Consider the following 18,268-nt stretch of genomic DNA (forward strand, 5'->3'; position numbering starts at 1 on the left):
CAGGGTTGCAGGCAAGCTGGATCCTATCCCGGCTGACTATGGGTGAGAGGCGGGGTACACCCTGGACAAGTCACCAGATCATCACAGGGCTAACACATGGAGACAAACAACCATTCACACACCTTCACATTCACACCTACGGTCAATTTAGAGCCACTAATTAACCTAACCTGCATGTCTTTGGACTGTAGGGGAAACCGGAGGAAACCCACACAGACACGGGGAGAACATGCAAACTCCACACAGAAAGGCCCACTGGTCTCGAACCCAGAACCTTCTTGCTGTGAGGCGACCATGCTAACCACTACACCACCATGCCGCCCACCTTGCATCGTATTAATCTTTATAATAAACATGTTGCCCGAGAGATATTTCACAATGAAATATAGTTTTATTTTTTCAAAATCGAGCTCTTGCTTTATCGGCACCGAAAGAGAATGATGCAGCAGCACTTTAGTCTGTCCAGCTCTTTCACTTCCTCACCTGTATATTGTGAGTGAAGGGTGAGTGAAAAAAGGTGCACTTGTTCTTTTGTTCTTAGGAGCGAACACTCTTTTCTTCTATTAGACAGCATTATAACTGTGCTTGCAAGGGCCCCTGTGAAAACAGTGCATTACATTACATTACATTACATTAATGGCATTTAGCAGACGCTCTTATCCAGAGCGACGTACAACATACCTAGAGCAGCCTGGGGAGCGGTTGCGGGTTAGGTGCCTTGCTCAAGGCAGGCTTGTAGTACTCGAGTCCGACTTGTGCCCTAATTTTAAGGACTCGTGACTTGACTTGGGCTTGAGCACCGATGACTCGGACTCGTGCATTGACTGCGTTCGGACTCGTAAATTGGAGACGAGGACTCAGTTTTTTTTCTTTATTTTTTGTAACATGCCATAATAATTTGGCGTAAGATATTTATATTTATATCTACATTAACTTTTATACTAATTTCGTCCAAGAGAATGCACATTCACCTGTTCATATGTCATGTTCAGGAACAAACTAACGTTCATGGCGCTAAAATGCCTGGAGAGAACTCCCCTAGGATTGTCCGCTTCGCTTATACAGACTTCTCGTGCAGTGGGAAAAAATGCACTGCAATGTGTTCCGTATGTAAAAGAACTATCGAGGAGACGACTGGGACAACCTCGAACTTCAATCATCATTTGGCAAGACGAGAAGGAAGTGACAGGCTATGTTCATTGCCCTGTTGATAGTGGGCGGGGCTTGCTTGCTGAGCGATGAACTAGCTAGTGTTAACCCTCTCTCATGTTATTTGCCCTGTTGATAGTGGGCGGGGCTTGCTGAGCGATGAACAAGTTTTTATCTATAGCTTGTTAACTAAAATGGGGCAGTCGAGCAGGAACGTTAGTCCAACACAGTAGCAGAGACGCTTTCACATAAAGGCAGCAACAGCCACCGTCAAATGGTGCCATTGGAGTCTTGTTCTTGGACTCGAGGTTTAGTGACTCCACTACAACACTAGCTCAAGGGCACTTTAGCCATTCCTGCTGGTCTAGAGAATCCAACCAGCAACCAGTGCAGCACCCAATGACTAACTTCTCACAGGAATAATGAAAAAACAGCACCAACCAACCAATATGAGGGCAGCACGGTGGTGTAGTGATTAGCACTGTCGCCTCACAGCAAGAAGGTTCTGGGTTCTGACCCCATGGCCGACAGGGGCCTTTCTGTGTGGAGTTTGCATGTTCTCCTTGTGTCTGCGTGGGTTTCCACCATGGTTCAAAGACATGCAGGTTAGGGAAAAATACCCAGCCACTGGGTTTGTACAAGCCAGTGCATACTTAGTGCTGGTCCCAAGCCCAGAAAGATTGGGGTGGGTTGCATCAGGAAGGGCATCTGGTGTGAAAATAAATCTATGCCAAAGGGTTTGAATATCAATTGGGGCTTCAGCCAGTATTCTTCCCCTGTGATCTATGTGATAAATCAAATAAATTCAAAGAATGTGTTTCAGGATGGAATTCCCTTTAAATACACACTTAGATTTTTAATTCTTCTTTAAAACTACACAAAAAACAAAACCTTTATTGCAATAGTATGACTGCATTATTCTGATCAGGAGCCCACTTATGACTGACAGTGAAATATTACGTCAGCAGGCGTGAGAATAACCTAAATATAACATTTTTATCATATAATTTTTATTTTGTTAAATACCAGTATATTTTGTGAGAATTATATCTGTTCTGTGCAAAAACAGTACTAAATAAGTCTTTTACAAATATAAAACATATTATAAAAAAGTGAAACATTAAACGATATACCAATAGACATTTCTAGCTATAAGCAGGTAACAGAACGCCCTGTAAGAATGCAGGATACGTCTGTATTACATGCTGTTTAGGGCTGCAAAGGTTCATCTCTGGATATATATGTAGTCTGAAACATTTAGCAATAACATACACGTTCTACACTGCAATGAATATTGCATGTGTGCTATTATATATCAGTACGCGATCATGGATATATATTTAGTATATGGTTGTTCTAAATGTTTTCGTCATAACTGTGGAATGAATAAAACGTCCATGTCGGAACAAAGTACATGGTGTCCTCATTTAAGACATTCAGAATTTCGGAGGAGGAGGAGGAGGAGGAGGGAGACAAAGTCATGAAGGAATTTCAGGAAACTCCTCCATTGGGAAGTCCAGTATGGCTCATATCCTGACAAACACATTCATAAACAACACCGACAGAAAAACATGTGCAAATCTCTCAACCCTAAGGAGTACTTTGAGTTACTTTCACTGACAATTGAGTCACTGTGTTGAAAAAAAAAAAACCCCAACCCCGCAGTAAATCCTTCAACAGTAATACTGCAGTCCAGAGGAGAAGCACAGCTCTGAGTTCAGTCAGGCTTTGCGGCTTCCTCGGCTGAAACGCCAGGAATGAACTCGAGGTCAGACGCTGCTCTTAAAAGGCATATGAGGCTAAGAGGGGTTCTGGCACCTGTTCTGCAACTTGTGTCCATTAACCAGGAGCAGACTTCTAGACATCCAGTTTGAGTTTGTCTGTGCTGCAGTCTTGGTCTTGGTCCAGCTTTGCCAGGGTCTTACGCACACGCAGGGCAGTGAGGCGAGCTGAGGGACTCTGAAACCAGCACTCCTTCATGATTTTCGCTACAGCAGACAGAATCTGGACACAAAGACATTACGAGGTGATTTAATTCATAAGAAATCTGATTCAATAAGCGGCTTGGGTGTCTCGGCTCTGTTTGGATGCATTGTTCAGAGCTGAAATTAATACAGCATCAGCAGCAATAAGCACACTAATTGCTTTTGCCGAGAGCTTTTCTTTTCTTTTCTTTTTTAAAGATTTAATTTGCCATAAAGCTGACTAGAGCAGTCGTAGCAAGAATTCACACGAAACTGCATTTCTGGACACTTTTTAATCTTAACAGAGAAGAAATGTCTACCGGATGGGAATGCAGTCGGTTGTGAAGGCAAGGCCTGTACTGGTCCACACACACCGCCTTCTTCATCTCTTCAAAACTGGGGTCGGAGGGCACCACGTCAAAAAAAGGCAGGCGATACTCCTCGACAATTCCTACACAACATAGATTGCGTCAAAAAGATATTTGCGGTCACCTACAGTGTGTTTTCCTGATGGAAAGGTCAGCTATTTGTTGAGACTGCAAGTCAAATGATATCTGTAAAACAGCTATTTGAAATTTTAAGGAGTCTTGGAACAGCTAATAGTTTTGTGGAAGGAGGGCTGGATGACTTCCAGAAAGTGTGTGTGAGGGGAAAAAAAGACTCAAGAGCATAAGTTAGCATCAGAAAAAAAAAATGTGTGTGTGTGTGAGACAATACAGCTGCATATCCTGTACTGTAGTGTATGAAAAGACATAATAAAAGACATATGCTTTCTACTAGTTTTTTTTTTAATACAAACATATAAAAAGAGATAGTGGCTATATCTTGATTTCAGTGGATTTGTCCATCATGCATGATGCATATATAGTGTATTTGTGTGTCTAGTATGCTTAAAAAAAAACACAAGCGAGAGATAAGAAGCATCTGGACTGTATGAGTCGGCGTGCTGACACATGATAAGACTGTTTATAATTGCTGGACTGCTAATCTTTGGTGGATAGTGGAGACAGACACAAATAGTAGAAAGGGACAGATTATGTTGGCAAGACAGTGAGACATGGGGATTCTGTGGAGTGATGTGAGAAATACGGGAAAGATTTCCTTTATACTTATCGTAATGATGCGATATACACTGTCTGTGTAGCAAGAACAGAGGATGTTATTCATAAACTTAAAAACGCATTCAATCGTGATACTTTGCCAGCGTATCTTGAAGAACAATATTAATATCTGAACACCGAGTTACACTGCTTATCTTGGCACTTACAGCAATAGATAGTGTTTTGCAAAAGTATTCGTCCCCCTTGGTGTTTGTCCTGTTTTGTCGCATTACAAGCTGGAATTAAAATGGATTTTTTGGGGGGTTAGCAGCATTTGATTTACACAACATGCCGACCACTTGAATTTTTTTTTTAAAATTGTGACACAAAAATAATTAAAATGAAAAAAAAAAAACAGGAATCTGGAGTGTGCATACCGTAGATATTCACCCCCTTTCGCATGAAACCCCTAAATAAGAGCTGGTCCAACCAACTCACTTCATAAGTCACATAATTAGTTGATTAAGATCCACCTGTGTGAGATCAAAATGTCACATGATCTGTCACATGATGTATGTATAAATCAACCTGTTCTGGAAGGACCCTGACTCTGCAACACTACTAAGCAAGCAACATGAAAACCAAGGAGCCTTCAAACAGGTCAGAGACAAAGTTGTGGAGAAGTATAGATCAGGGTTGGGTTATAAAAAATATCCCAAACTTTGAATATCCCACGGAGCACCATTCAATCCATTATAGCAAAATGGAAAGAATATGGCACCACTACAAACCTGACAAGAGAAAGCCATCCACCCAAACTCACAGACCGGGCAAGGAGGGCATTGATCAGAGATGCAACAAAGACACCAAAGATAACACTGAAGGAGCTGCAAAGATCCACAGTGAAGATGGGAGTATCTGTCCATAGGACCACTTTAAGCTGTACACTCCACAGAGCGTGGCTTTAAGGAAGAGTGGCCAGAAAAAAGCCATTGCTTAAGAAAACACGTTTGGAGTTTGCCCAACAGCATGTGGCAGACTCCCCAAACACATGGAAGAAGATTCTCTGGCCAAATGAGACTAAAATTGAACTTTTTGGCCATCAGTGGGAAATGCCATGTGTGGTGCAAACCCAACACCCTGAGAACACCATTCCTACAGTGAAGCATGGTGGTGGCAGCATCATGCTGTGGGGATATTTTTCATCTGCAGGGACAGGAAAGCTGGTCAGGACCAAAGGTAAAATAGATGGCACTAAATAGAGGGCAATTCTGGAGGAAAACCTGCTTGAGTCAGCCAGAGGTTTGAGACTGGGACGAAGGTTCACATTCCAGCAGGACAATGACCCTAAACCTACTGCTAAAGCTAGACTGGAGTGGTTTAAAGGGAAACATTTAAATGCCTTGGAATGGCCTAGTCCAAGCCCAGACCTCAATCCAATTGAGAATCTGTGGCATAACTTGAAGATTGCTGTACACCAACGCAACCCATCTAACTTGAAGGAGTTGGAGCAGTTTTGCCTTGAGGAACGGGCGAAAATCCCAGTGGCTAAATGTGTTAAGCTAATAGAGACATACCCCAAGAGACTTGCAGCTGTAATTACAGCAAAAGGTTGTTCTACAAAGTATTGACTTTGGGGGTGAATACCTATGCACACTCCAGATTTTTTTTCATCTTAATTATTGTTTGTGTCACAATAAAAAAAAAAACAATTTGCACTTTTAAAGTGGTAGGCATGTTTTGTAAATGAAATGGTGCTAACCCTCCAAATATCCATTTTAATTCCAGCTTGGATCGCGACAAAACAGGACAAACACCAAGGGGGATGAATATTTTTGCAAGACATTGTAGAAATGTAGGTTATAGATAGACCTTATTACCAACTAAATTATTACCAAAATCCTGCAGTAGCAGATGAGTTTTATGAATTTTTAAGTATTCAATTTTAAAGCCTTTGGGCAGACATTTTGAGCTAAGTGATGTTTATGGAAAATTATGGAAAATCTTTTTTTTGCCTCAGCCTAGACCATGATACTGGGGATCGTACTAACCATTCACGATGGTTCGGCGGGTGATCTCCCACAAAACCAGTCCCAAAGCCCAGATATCAGTCTGCTTGTACGATTCAAAGATGTCCACACGGATACTCTCATCTAGGACCTCAGGGGCCATGTAGCGTTTGGTGCCTACCCTTGGGTTGTTCCCTACATCCAGGTAGTCATTGGACTGAGAATGAATGACAGCCAGACCTACCAAAACACACAAGAGCAACCCATTAGTGAAAAGGTCATTTCAGGTTTACTGCAAAAAAGCTGCCAAAACTTCATTTTACCACAAAGAGCTTACACTTTTGTGACCAGTCAGTGAAACAAACTCTCATGAATGATCCTTTAAGCATTTCCCTTACCCAAGTCAGCGATGCAGCATTGGCCGTTCCTCTTCACCAGAATGTTGCGGCTTTTGAGGTCACGGTGGGCGATGGCCGGCTTGCCCTGAGTGGTGAGGATTTCTGTGTGAAGGTGCACCAGGCCACTGGCTATTGACAGGCACATGCACAAACACGCCTCTGGATCCAAGGTGCTGTATTGCAGGAAGTCATAAAGTGAGCCCAGCTCATGGAAATGAGTCACCAGCCAGAGCTGCGTGCTGGAGTTCTTTGATGTCATGTCTGAGGCGATGAATCCTGAAAGAAGAGATTGCGAGATTGTAATACATTTCTGTCTGGTCAAAGGTATGAAATGGTCAGTTTTCCACGTAATTGGGAATGGAATCACTTTATGTGCCAGGACTTGTTAGGTACAGAAATTATCACTGGCATGTTGGAAATTGTTCAACAGACTATTACAGAAGAACAAATGCATCAAAATTACTGATAGCTACATTGAATAAATGCACTAGATAAAAAATGAAATCAGACACACTAACAGAATCCATACGCAGTCTTGCAAGCCAGACTTTTCTTTACATGCCCAAGAACCAGGCTTGTAGCACTCGAGTCCGACTCGTGCCCTAATTTTAAGGACTCGTGACTTGACTTGGACTTGAGCACTGATGACTCGGACTCGTACATTAACTGCATTCGGACTCGTAAATTGGACACGAGGACTCTGATTTTTTCTTTATTTTTTGTAACATGCCATAATAATTTGGCGTAAGATATTTATATGTATATCTACATTAACTTTTATACTAATTTTGTCCAAGAGGATGCACATTTACCTGTTCATACGTCATGTTCAGGAACAAACTAACATTCATTCTGCTAAAATACCTGGAGAGAACGACCCTAGGGTTGTCCGCTTTGTTTATGACTTCTAGTGCAGTGGGAAAACATGCACTGCTATGTGTTCCATATGTAGAAGAACCATCGAGGAGACGACGGGGACAACCTCGAACTTCAATCGTCATTTGGTAAGCTCCACCCAGAGAAGGAAGTGACAGGCTATGTTCATTGCTCTGTTGATAGTGGGTGGGGCTCGCTTGCTAAGGCCAAGTTTACATTAGACCGTATCTGTCTCGTTTTCTTTGCGGATGCACTGTCCGTTTACATTAAAACGCCTGGAAACGCCGGGAAACGGGAATCCGTCAGGGTCCACGTATTCAATCCAGATCGTGTCTGGTCCGGTGCTGTGTAAACATTGAGAATACGCGGATACGCTGTGCTGAGCTCTAGCTGGCGTCGTCATTGGACAACGTCACTGTGACATCCACCTTCCTGATTCGCTGGCGTTGGTCATGTGACGCGACTGCTGAAAAACGGCGCGGACTTCCGCCTTGTATCACCTTTCATTAAAGAGTATAAAAGTATGAAAATACTGCAAATACTGATGCAAATACTGCCCATTGTGTAGTTATGATTGTCTTTAGGCTTGCCATCCTTCCACTTGCAAGTGGTAAGTGACGCGCATGCCCGACATGCACTGAGATCACACACACAGCGGCTCAGTCCCAAATCACTGCTCGTGCACTCCACTCGCGCGCTCTGTGAGCTGCGCAGGGCCGGAGTGCGCACCCTCCAGAGGGCACTCGCTGTTCAGGGCGGAGTGATTTGGAGCGCAGGATGCCTGCGGAGCCGAGCGTATCCGTGTATTGGCGTTGCTGTGTGCACGCAAATCGTGTATTGGCGTTGCTGTGTGCACACTAATCGTTTTAAAAACGTTAATCTGATGATCCGCTGATACGGTCTAATGTAAACCCCACCTAAGCGATGAACTAGCTAGTGTTAACCCTCTCTCATGTTATTTGTCCTGTTGATAGTGGGCGGGGCTTGCTGAGCAATGAACAAGCTTTTTATCTGTAGCCTGTTAACTAAAATGGGGCAGTCGAGCAGGAACGTTAGTCCAGTACAGTAGCAGAGACGCTTTCACATAAAGGCAGCAACAGCCACCGTCAAATGGCGCCATTGGAGTCTTGTTCTCGGACTTGACTCGGAATTTTCTTTCATGACCTGGACTTGAACACTGGGGACTCGAGACTGGACTCGGACTCGAGGTTTAGTGACTCGACTACAACACTGCCAAGAACTGCCTACTTTCATGAAAATATGCTGTTTCACTGATATTGAAAAAAAAAACACTTACATGCCACTTTCTTCTAACTTTTAATGATGTGATGCCAAACATTTTGAAATCCAACGACTATATTGTGCATATGTGTACAAAGAAAGATTCTGAAGCTTGTGTCCAGCTAAGTGTACAAAAGATACTGTATGAGATGCTCCATGGGCCATCGGTGAAGCATCTGAGGCTTTCACTAATCCAGAAGTAACATTAGACTTTAATGAACAAGGCACAGTATTGACCACAAAACACATTAAATTATTCATGTATATTTATTTTCTGTCTTAGCAGGGCTAATAGCATCACCGCCTCACAGCTCACGCCTCACTGTCCTCCTCGTTTGATCCTTTCTGGCTGTAAGGCAAATGTTTGAATGTTCTCTCTGAGTCTGTGTGTCTATGTTTCCTCTGGATTCTCCAGCTTCCTTCCACTTTCCATAAATATATTTACCAGTCGGTGGACTGGGTCAGATAAATTGCTCTGTGTGTGAATGAGTGCACGAATGTGTGTGTGTGTGTGCATGGTGCCTCACACCCAGTTTTACTGGGATAGACTCTGGATCCACCACAACCCTGACCAGGAGAAAGCTCCACTTGGAATAGATGTGATTGTTCCAAGTATGTGGTTCTTACCCAAGATGTTTTCATGTCTTAGCTGGACAGTGTTGTAGATTTCAGTCTCTCGGAACCAGGACTGTTCATCTCGAGAGGAGAAGATTTTCACAGCCACATTCTCTCCCATCCACGTGCCCCTCCACACCTCTCCATAACGGCCCTTACCTGTCCAAAACACACACTCTCTTAACATATGGCAAAAATAAATATGGCATATGGCAGAACTACCTCAAAGCTCCAAATGTAAACAGGACAACATTCGGTGGTTGAAGTTTTAGTTACTCACCGCCAACACTGTGGAATGAACTACCAGATGCTCTTTGTTTTGAAACTGACTTTGAGTTATTTAAGAAACACTTAAAGACACAAGTATTCCGTAAAAATACTAAGAATAGTTAGAATTATTCGTTGGCAACAACGTTACTGTATGTATGTGTCTTTCTGGAAGTTTTTTTAGTCAATGGTTTAAGAATTTTTTTATAATATGTGGCCTTTTTTCCTTTCTTTTTTCACAAATATCGTTGGCAACAATGATATTTGTGTCTTTCTGAAAGTTTTTTGTCTATGTTTTTGGAATTTTGTATAATATATAGCTTTATGATTATTATTTTTTCAAAGAACGTTACACACGCATACAGTTATTCCACAAAATCGAGTCGTACATGAGCTGATAGCTGACGAGGCGCATAGCACCGAGTTGGCTATAAGCCATGTACGACGAGATTGATTGGAATAACTGTTTTATTCTAGCCACATTCACTGGATTTTGAGAAAAAGAGCAGTTTTATTTGTATTTTTTTGCAAATTCGAGAAAGACTTTATACAAAACATCCGACAAACTCATTTCTGCTGAGAATGTAAACAAACTGGCGAAATGACAGGAGCAAATCTGTGAAAAATGCTAGAGTAATAATTATTGAAAAATGAAAAAAGAGACGCTCTTACCATGAAATGCTTTCATTCCATATTTTGTTGCTTTTTTTTGTATTTTTTGGGGGTTTTGTTTTTGACTAGAGCTTTTATTTCGTCCTCGGTTGGTTCAGCAACTCGCGCCGCCATTTTGTTTTTCTCTACTCATGGTATATGGTATATGAGCTGATAGCCTAGTAGTAGAGTAGCCAATCAGAGCGCATGATTGCTCATATCCAGTGAATTAAAAAAAAAATTATATATATACAGTATTTTGTCAAGTGCTTTAGAATACTACGTATACATGTACTTTATAAATGAAAAATAAATAAATAAATAAATAAGGACAATTTGATTTACACTATAATAACCTTCTGTTTTCAGTTTGTTTCAAATGAATCTTACTCACTCACCAACACACTCCACCAAGGAGATCTGCCGAGCCATGGTCCTCTGCACCAGGTAAGGCAGGCCGGTCCCACTGCCTGATGTGCAAAACTCATCAAAGATATCCTACATGAAACAAAAGTACACACGTCATACTCCAATAGATAAGACATTTCAATAGAATTCAACCTACAAGGACACGGTTACAGTAATTAAGGAATAAAACATGATGTGTGTGCCGTTATAGGAAAATAATCAACAAGTATCTTATTCTCATCTCATCTCATTATCTCTAGCCACTTTATCCTGTTCTACAGGGTCGCAGGCAAGCTGGAGCCTATCCCAGCTGACTACGGGCGAAAGGCGGGGTACACCCTGGACAAGTCGCCAGGTCATCACAGGGCTGACACATAGACACAGACAACCATTCACACTCACATTCACACCTACGGTCAATTTAGAGTCACCAGTTAACCTAACCTGCATGTCTTTGGACTGTGGGGGAAACCGGAGCACCCGGAGGAAACCCACGCGGACACGGGGAGAACATGCAAACTCCACACAGAAAGGCGCCCGTCGGCCCCGGGGCTCAAACTCAGAACCTTCTTGCTGTGAGGCGACAGCGCTAACCACTACACCACAGTGCTGCCCCAAGTATCTTATTCAAGTCCTTTATTCCTCTTATACCACAGCCCATTATTAAGATTTGTTTATAATACAATACTTAGGTTTTATCAGTTTATAGTCATACATACAAGCCGTGTAATTCTCTGTGAATTAGCTTTTACTATAAAAATGATAATGTATTAGACCAAGACTATTAATATACAGTGCTCTCAATGATTACTGGCGCCCCTTGTAAAGATTAGAAAAAATGGTTAGAAAAAAATCCACCTTTTGGTGAAATTGCTTCATCTCACGCTGAGAAAATGAGAAAAATCCAACCTTTAATTGAAATAAATATATTAAAAAAAATCCCTCATTAAGAAATAAATATTTTCAACAAAAACACATGTGCCACGATTACTGGCACTCCTGGAAATTATAGCAAACACAATGTACCTGAAGCATGTTTCCTGTTTAAATTGTACAGTATTTTTGAGATGATTGGAGTGAGTAGGAACTTTCAAGTTGTAATCCTGGACCTCCTGATTAACTGGGGAACAAATATGAGGTGACCCAGAGATCAAATTCCCTTAGTCATCCATCAGCATGGGAAAAATAAGAACACAAAAAATAAATGAAGGAGAAATGTGTTGAAGTTCATAAGTCAGGGAATGGTTATTAAAATAGCTCCTTACCTGAAAATGTCCATTTCTACTGTTAGGGCAATAATAAAAAAGTGGACACCAACTGGAACTGTTACAAACTCGCCAGGAAGAGGACCTAAGTTTATTTTATTCCCACATACAGTGAGGAAGATGGCAAGAGAGCCAAAACAAAACAAAACAAAACAAAACAAAACAAAACAAAACCCCAAAGATGAATTACAAGAATTATAAGAAAAAGTAAATTCTTGGGAGGGCAGCACGGTGGTTTAGTGGTTAGCGCTGTCGCCTCACAGCAAGAAGGTCCGGGTTCGAGCCCCGGGGCCGGTGAGGGCCTTTCTGTGTGGAGTTTGCATGTTCTCCCCGTGTCCGCGTGGGTTTCCTCCGGGTGCTCCGGTTTCCCCCACAGTCCAAAGACATGCAGGTTAGGTTAACTGGTGACTCTAAATTGACCGTAGGTGTGAATGTGAGTGTGAATGGTTGTCTGTGTCTATGTGTCAGCCCTGTGATGACCTGGCGACTTGTCCAGGGTGTACCCCGCCTTTCGCCCGTAGCCAGCTGGGATAGGCTCCAGCTTGCCTGTGACCCTGTAGAACAGGATAAAGCGGCTAGAGATAATGAGATGAGATGAAATTCTTGGGATCTCCATGTCTCCAAAACCACCATCAGACTCCACCTCCATGCCAACAGATTATTTGGAAGGTTCCAGAAAAAGCCTTTTCGGTCAGTTAACCACAAATGTAAGCACTGAAGTTTGTGAAACGCTACTATAACTTTGCCTAGAACCGTGCTCTCTGGTCTGATGGAACAAAAATGGAGCTTTTTGGCACTAAACACTCAAGACGGGTTTGGTGTAAAAAGAATAATAGCGATAATGAAAAGAACCCGATCCCAACTGTAAAACTCTATGGTGGAAGTTCTGTGATGTTTTGACGCTGTTTTTCCTCCCAAGCCCCTGGAAACCTTATTCGGGTTCATGGCATCATTGACTCCATGAAATACCATCTCATCTCATCTCTATCTCATCTCATCATCTCTAGCCGCTTTATCCTGTTCTACAGGGTTGCAGGCAAGCTGGAGCCTATCCCAGCTGACTACGGGCGAAAGGCGGGGTACACCCTGGACAAGTCGCCAGGTCATCACAGGGCTGACACATAGACACAGACAACCATTCACACTCACATTCACACCTACAGTCAATTTAGAGTCACCAGTTAACCTAACCTGCATGTCTTTGGACTGTAGGGGAAACCGGAGCACCCGGAGGAAACCCACGCGGACACGGGGAGAACATGCAAACTCCGCACATAAAGGCCCTCGCCGGCCACGGGGCTCGAACCCGGACCTTCTTGCTGTGAGGCGACAGCGCTAACCACTACACCACCGTGCCGCCCCCCATGAAATACCAGGACATTTTAAATCAAAATCTGTCTGCCTTTGACAGGAAACTAAAACTGGGTTGTTATTTGATCTTCCAGCAGGACAATGATCCGAAGCGTATGTCCAAATCAACACAGAAATGGTTCACTGAGCACAGAATCAAGCTTCTACCCTGGCCATCTCAGTCCCTGGACCTGAACCCCAGTGAAACCCTGTGTTGTGAGCTGAAGAGGAGAGAACACAAGAGAGGGTCGAGGACCCTGGATGATCTATAGAGATTGTGTAAAGAGAAATAGGCTCAGATGTCCTGCTCTGTATCTCCAACCTTATAAAATGTTACAGGAGAGACTCAGGGCTGTTTTACTGGTAAAGGAGGTTGTACAAAGTATTAAATGCAGTGGTGCCAATAATAGTGATGTATGTTTTTTATTGAAAATAATTTTCTTGATGAGGGATTTGTTTTTCTCTGAACACATTTATTTCAATTAAAGGTGGGATTTTTTTCTCATTTTTTTCAGCGTGAGATGAAGCGACTTCACCAAAAGGTGGATTTCTTTCTAACCCTTTTTACTCATCTTTACAAGAGGTGCTAATAATCATGGAGGGCACTGTACCGTAAATGTGATTTGTCTTGCAGCTGGTACTACTATTGGAGCCATGATGTCAGAGCAGTGATGGTACAGAAGATTAATGAACACCTTCTGATATCAGAATCAACATCTCAACAGTGCTGTGTTATAAACTATCATAACTGATGATGCATTATGTTCTATAATATAAGGATAATATAAGTTGTGCATGACGGATGAGACACTGTAGCTCATGAGCAGCACATACCCCGTAGGTCGGGTCTCCTCCATTGGGCACTTTGATCATGGGGGGGTCATGTTTCTGCAGTTGGTGGTGCTGTCGTTTGGAGCGTAGCCACAACACAAAACCACACACTGCTATGGAAAACAAAACCAGCACCAACAACGGCACAGCCACCAGCACAATCACACTGCCATGTCCGCTTGTTCCTAAGTTTGGGTTTATTTTTAAAGCACACACAGACACAGAAGACATCAATATTTACAAGACACAGCATAATGAAGGATAATTTAATTATGCATCATTCAGCCATCTGTCTTTATTTGTGAACATTGCAAAAATTATGTGACTGTACTTATTTATACAGCACCACTAGAGGGCAGCAGTGCTATCTTTTTTTGGTCACTTCAGGATAAGTCCCTAACAGGAAATTCCTCACATGTATTGTTGCTATGATCATTGAGGATCAGAATAGGCACTGCTACTTCACATTTTAAAAACACAACTTGAGCATTAGATTCTCCAAAAACCTTTTCTTGCTCATAATCCCTTACCGGTTTCGGGTAATGTTATGTTGGTGTTGCAGTAGTCACTGGAGCAGCAGTTGACGAACAAATTGGGGATCCCAGAGACATAGCACTGCTCCCTCTGAGGCTTCTCAAAGCAGCCCCTCTCAATCTGCCCATTGATCGAGATGAAGAAGCAGACATAGCCTATACACTCATCTGTGCATGCGTTTTCACATACACACTTCACCTTTCGTATTGTGCTTTGGTCTGAAAAGAGAGACAGAAACCATGAAATGACAATGATCAGATGAGAGTACATGTCATAGTTGGCTGCGTAGTAGACCATTTAAGCATCTTGACTCCTTTCTGTGAAACAGAAACATAGTGACGGTCATCTTTATCACCTGTACAAAAGGGTCATCCTTAGTTTATTAAAGCTGTACTGCCTGTCAGATTTTTCACGTTTAGGTCATAAAAAGAATTTTCCCCGACACCCAATTATTTTTGTTTAGTGGACCGAAAGCTACTGAATTCAAATCACAGACTTCCAATTTTATTAGTTTTTTTAAACAGAACATCTCATCTCATTATCTCTAGCCGCTTTATCCTTCTACAGGGTCGCAGGCAAGCTGGAGCCTATCCCAGCTGACTACGGGCGAAAGGCGGGGTACACCCTGGACAAGTCGCCAGGTCATCACAGGGCTGACACATAGACACAGACAATCATTCACACCTACGGTCAATTTAGAGTCACCAGTTAACCTAACCTGCATGTCTTTGGACTGTGGGGGAAACCGGAGCACCCGGAGGAAACCCATGCGGACACGGGGAGAACATGCAAACTCCGCACAGAAAGGCCCTCGCCGGCCCCGGGGCTCGAACCCAGGACCTTCTTGCTGTGAGGCGACAGCGCTAACCACTACACCACCGTGCCGCCCCTTAAACAGAACAATTAATGAATTTATCTCTACGTGGCCCTAAATTCTCCGCTATTTTTTCCTGCTTCACCATGACTCAATTCAAGATACTACATCATGAAATCACATGGTGGGCTTTCCTGAAGATTTCTTTGGATTAACGGCTCTTAAAGCTCAAAGGTTCTACTGGGAATCGCTTTGTTGTACAGATTCTACATAAAACCTTGAACTGTTTTCCCAGAAGGACAAACCATCATTTACTTTTACCTTTAACTCGTTTAGCTAACACTTTCACCCAGACTGACTTACAATTGAGACAGGATGCAGTACAGAGTGAGGAGTTTTGCTCAAATCCCAACAGTGGCAGCTTGGTGATGCTGGGATTCTAATTCATGATCTTCTGGTCAGTGGCCCAATGCCTTAACCACTGAGTTACCACAGGTAAATACAAGCCATGGTTTATTTTACACAGAAACTGAGTTTTTTCAGACTCTTTGGCAAGGTTCAGGGACATAACCCACTAATTACACAATCTCAATGCACTTTTAAAGGTAGACTGCCTTTCAGATTTTTCAAGTGTAGATCATAAAATGAATTTTCCCTGACGTCCAGTTATTTTTGTTGACTGGACCGAAAGCTACTGAATTCGAATCACAGACTTCCAATTTTATTCGATTTTTAAACAGAACAATTAATGAATTTATCTCCATGTGGCCCTAAATTCGCCGCTAGTTTTTCCTGCTTCACCATGACCCAATTCAAGATACTATGTCATACATCACATGGTGGGCTTTCCCGGTTCGCACAAGGCATTGTGGGATACAAATTTGAAGCAGGAGAGAAAAATGGAGGACGTGCGTGAGTGTGCGAATGAAACGTGAAAGACCGACGACAGTAACAGAAAGCGAGAAGGAAAGACGTTATGTTATATACGAAGGAAAGGAAACGCAGGACCAAACTAATAAATATCGGCGGTCAGCGAGCACCTCGGTGTGATCAGCTGTTCATTTAGCGACAGAATGATGGAACTGTCAGTGCACGCTCAAAGGGAAACCTGTAGATGGCAGTAATGCAACACTGTGGATGCCAGCTGCCGTAAAACCCAAAAGAAGAAGAAGAAGGTAAACCTGTGCATGCACAAACACACGGACTTCCTCTGTCTGCTTGACTGCAAGAAGTGAGCGATTTCATGCACATTATTTGCTCGGGAATCCCCTCAAATTAAATAACTTCCCAGGCACAGAATGACCTGATATTTTGAGATATTGCAGAAATAACCATATTTCAGAATGACCAAATTTTAAAGAGAACTAAATTTCAGCGATTTTATGAAATCGAAAGGCCGTCAAGCTTTAAAGACGCTCTTATCCAGAGCAACATACAACGTTCCCAGAGCAGCCTGGGGAGAAGTTGGGGGTTAGGTGCCTTGCTCAAAGGCACTTCAGTCATTCCTGCTGGTCCAGGGAAGTGAACTGGTGACCTTTTGGTCCCAAACTGCTTCTCTAACCATGAGGTCTAACCCAGTTATGTCTAATGTTGTGGAATGTCTAAGAAACAAGTTAACTCCTGAATAACTTATGTTTTAACAACTGTAAACAGTTGTTTCCTCACCGGCCTCTCTCTGAAGTTGATAAGCCAAAAAAAAAATGCAGCTTATGTTAAGTTAAAGAGAAACTTCTTGTCGTGGAAAGCCTCTGACTTTTAAACACTAACACTGGAGACTCCTTCCATAAATTCTAAATAAACATCTCGCCACAGAGAACCTATTACACGCTTTAATGAGTTTATACAAGTCGTAACAAAGAAATGATAACACACGAGATATAAACCTTGCAGCCGTACACTGTAAAAAAACCCACTGAAAACTGAATTTGAGGAGAAAATTCCTTAATACTAGTGAAATTATCTTGCTGCATGGATAGACCATTTTACTTGACAAGACATCTTGGAATAAATTGGTTACAGTCTAGAACTGGTTTTAATAATCTCAGAGTTGGTGTCTTGTATTCTTCTAGTTGGAAATGCTCGATCGTTTCAACTATATTCAAGATATTCTAACTTAAGATATCATTTCTACAGTGTAGACGAATACAAGACACCAACTCTGAGATTATTGAAACCAGTTCTAGACTGTAACCAACTTATTCCAAGATGTCTTGTCAAGTAAAATTATTTGTCCATGCAGCAAGATAATTTCACGAGTATTAAGGAATTTTCTCCTCAAATTCAGTTTTTTTTTTGCAGTGTAACTACTCTCCAAAACTACACTGCAAAAAATGGCCTTTCAAAAATAAGAAATAAAAGATTAAAACAAAGCATATTTGCTTGAATCGGGTGAAAAAAATCTGCCAATGGAACTAGTCAAATTTGACTTGGTAAGATTTCTTAAAGTAAGATGAAAAATCTAACCTGTTTTTAGATGAAATAATTCCAAAATAAGATTGGGGAACTTATTATGCGAGCTCTGATTAACTCAAAATAATCAAAATGGTTCTTATAAAAAGATCGTACTTCTTACATTTCGCCATTCAAGTCATTTTTATTTATTTCATTTTAAGGGTATTTCACTTAAATTCACAAAGTCTTAGCAGTAAAAACTGAATTTAAGATAAATATACTAATATTAGGATTGTTAAATTCTACAACTAAGCATTGCTAGCTTAAAAGATTCTCCTTTTGTGACCTGTAATTAGTAAAATGCTCTAGATATGAGACCAGAGACTATCTTGAATCAAGTTGACGACACGTGTAGCATTGCAACA

General features: G+C 41.9%; 1 protein-coding gene across 4 annotated transcripts in view; it reads right to left on the reverse strand.

Annotated features, from left to right (window-relative positions):
• Positions 1-1,984: 1,984 nt before the first annotated feature.
• acvrl1 (activin A receptor like type 1) overlaps positions 1,985-18,268 on the reverse strand; it is a 47,438-nt gene continuing 31,154 nt past the window's right edge. For all 4 annotated transcript variants that reach the window (XM_060938472.1, XM_060938471.1, XM_060938473.1 and 1 more), the window contains 8 exons: positions 14,635-14,856; positions 14,108-14,289; positions 10,649-10,748; positions 9,345-9,491; positions 6,561-6,836; positions 6,205-6,402; positions 3,434-3,564; positions 1,985-3,153 (listed from right to left, as the gene is read on the reverse strand). In XM_060938472.1, coding sequence (XP_060794455.1) covers positions 3,007-3,153; positions 3,434-3,564; positions 6,205-6,402; positions 6,561-6,836; positions 9,345-9,491; positions 10,649-10,748; positions 14,108-14,289; positions 14,635-14,856 — 1,403 coding nt within the window. In that variant the 3' untranslated portion in view covers positions 1,985-3,006. The remainder of the gene's footprint in view (positions 3,154-3,433; positions 3,565-6,204; positions 6,403-6,560; positions 6,837-9,344; positions 9,492-10,648; positions 10,749-14,107; positions 14,290-14,634; positions 14,857-18,268) is intronic.

The sequence above is a fragment of the Neoarius graeffei genome, chromosome 13 (assembly GCF_027579695.1).
Source record: "Neoarius graeffei isolate fNeoGra1 chromosome 13, fNeoGra1.pri, whole genome shotgun sequence".
NCBI lineage: Eukaryota > Metazoa > Chordata > Actinopteri > Siluriformes > Ariidae > Neoarius > Neoarius graeffei.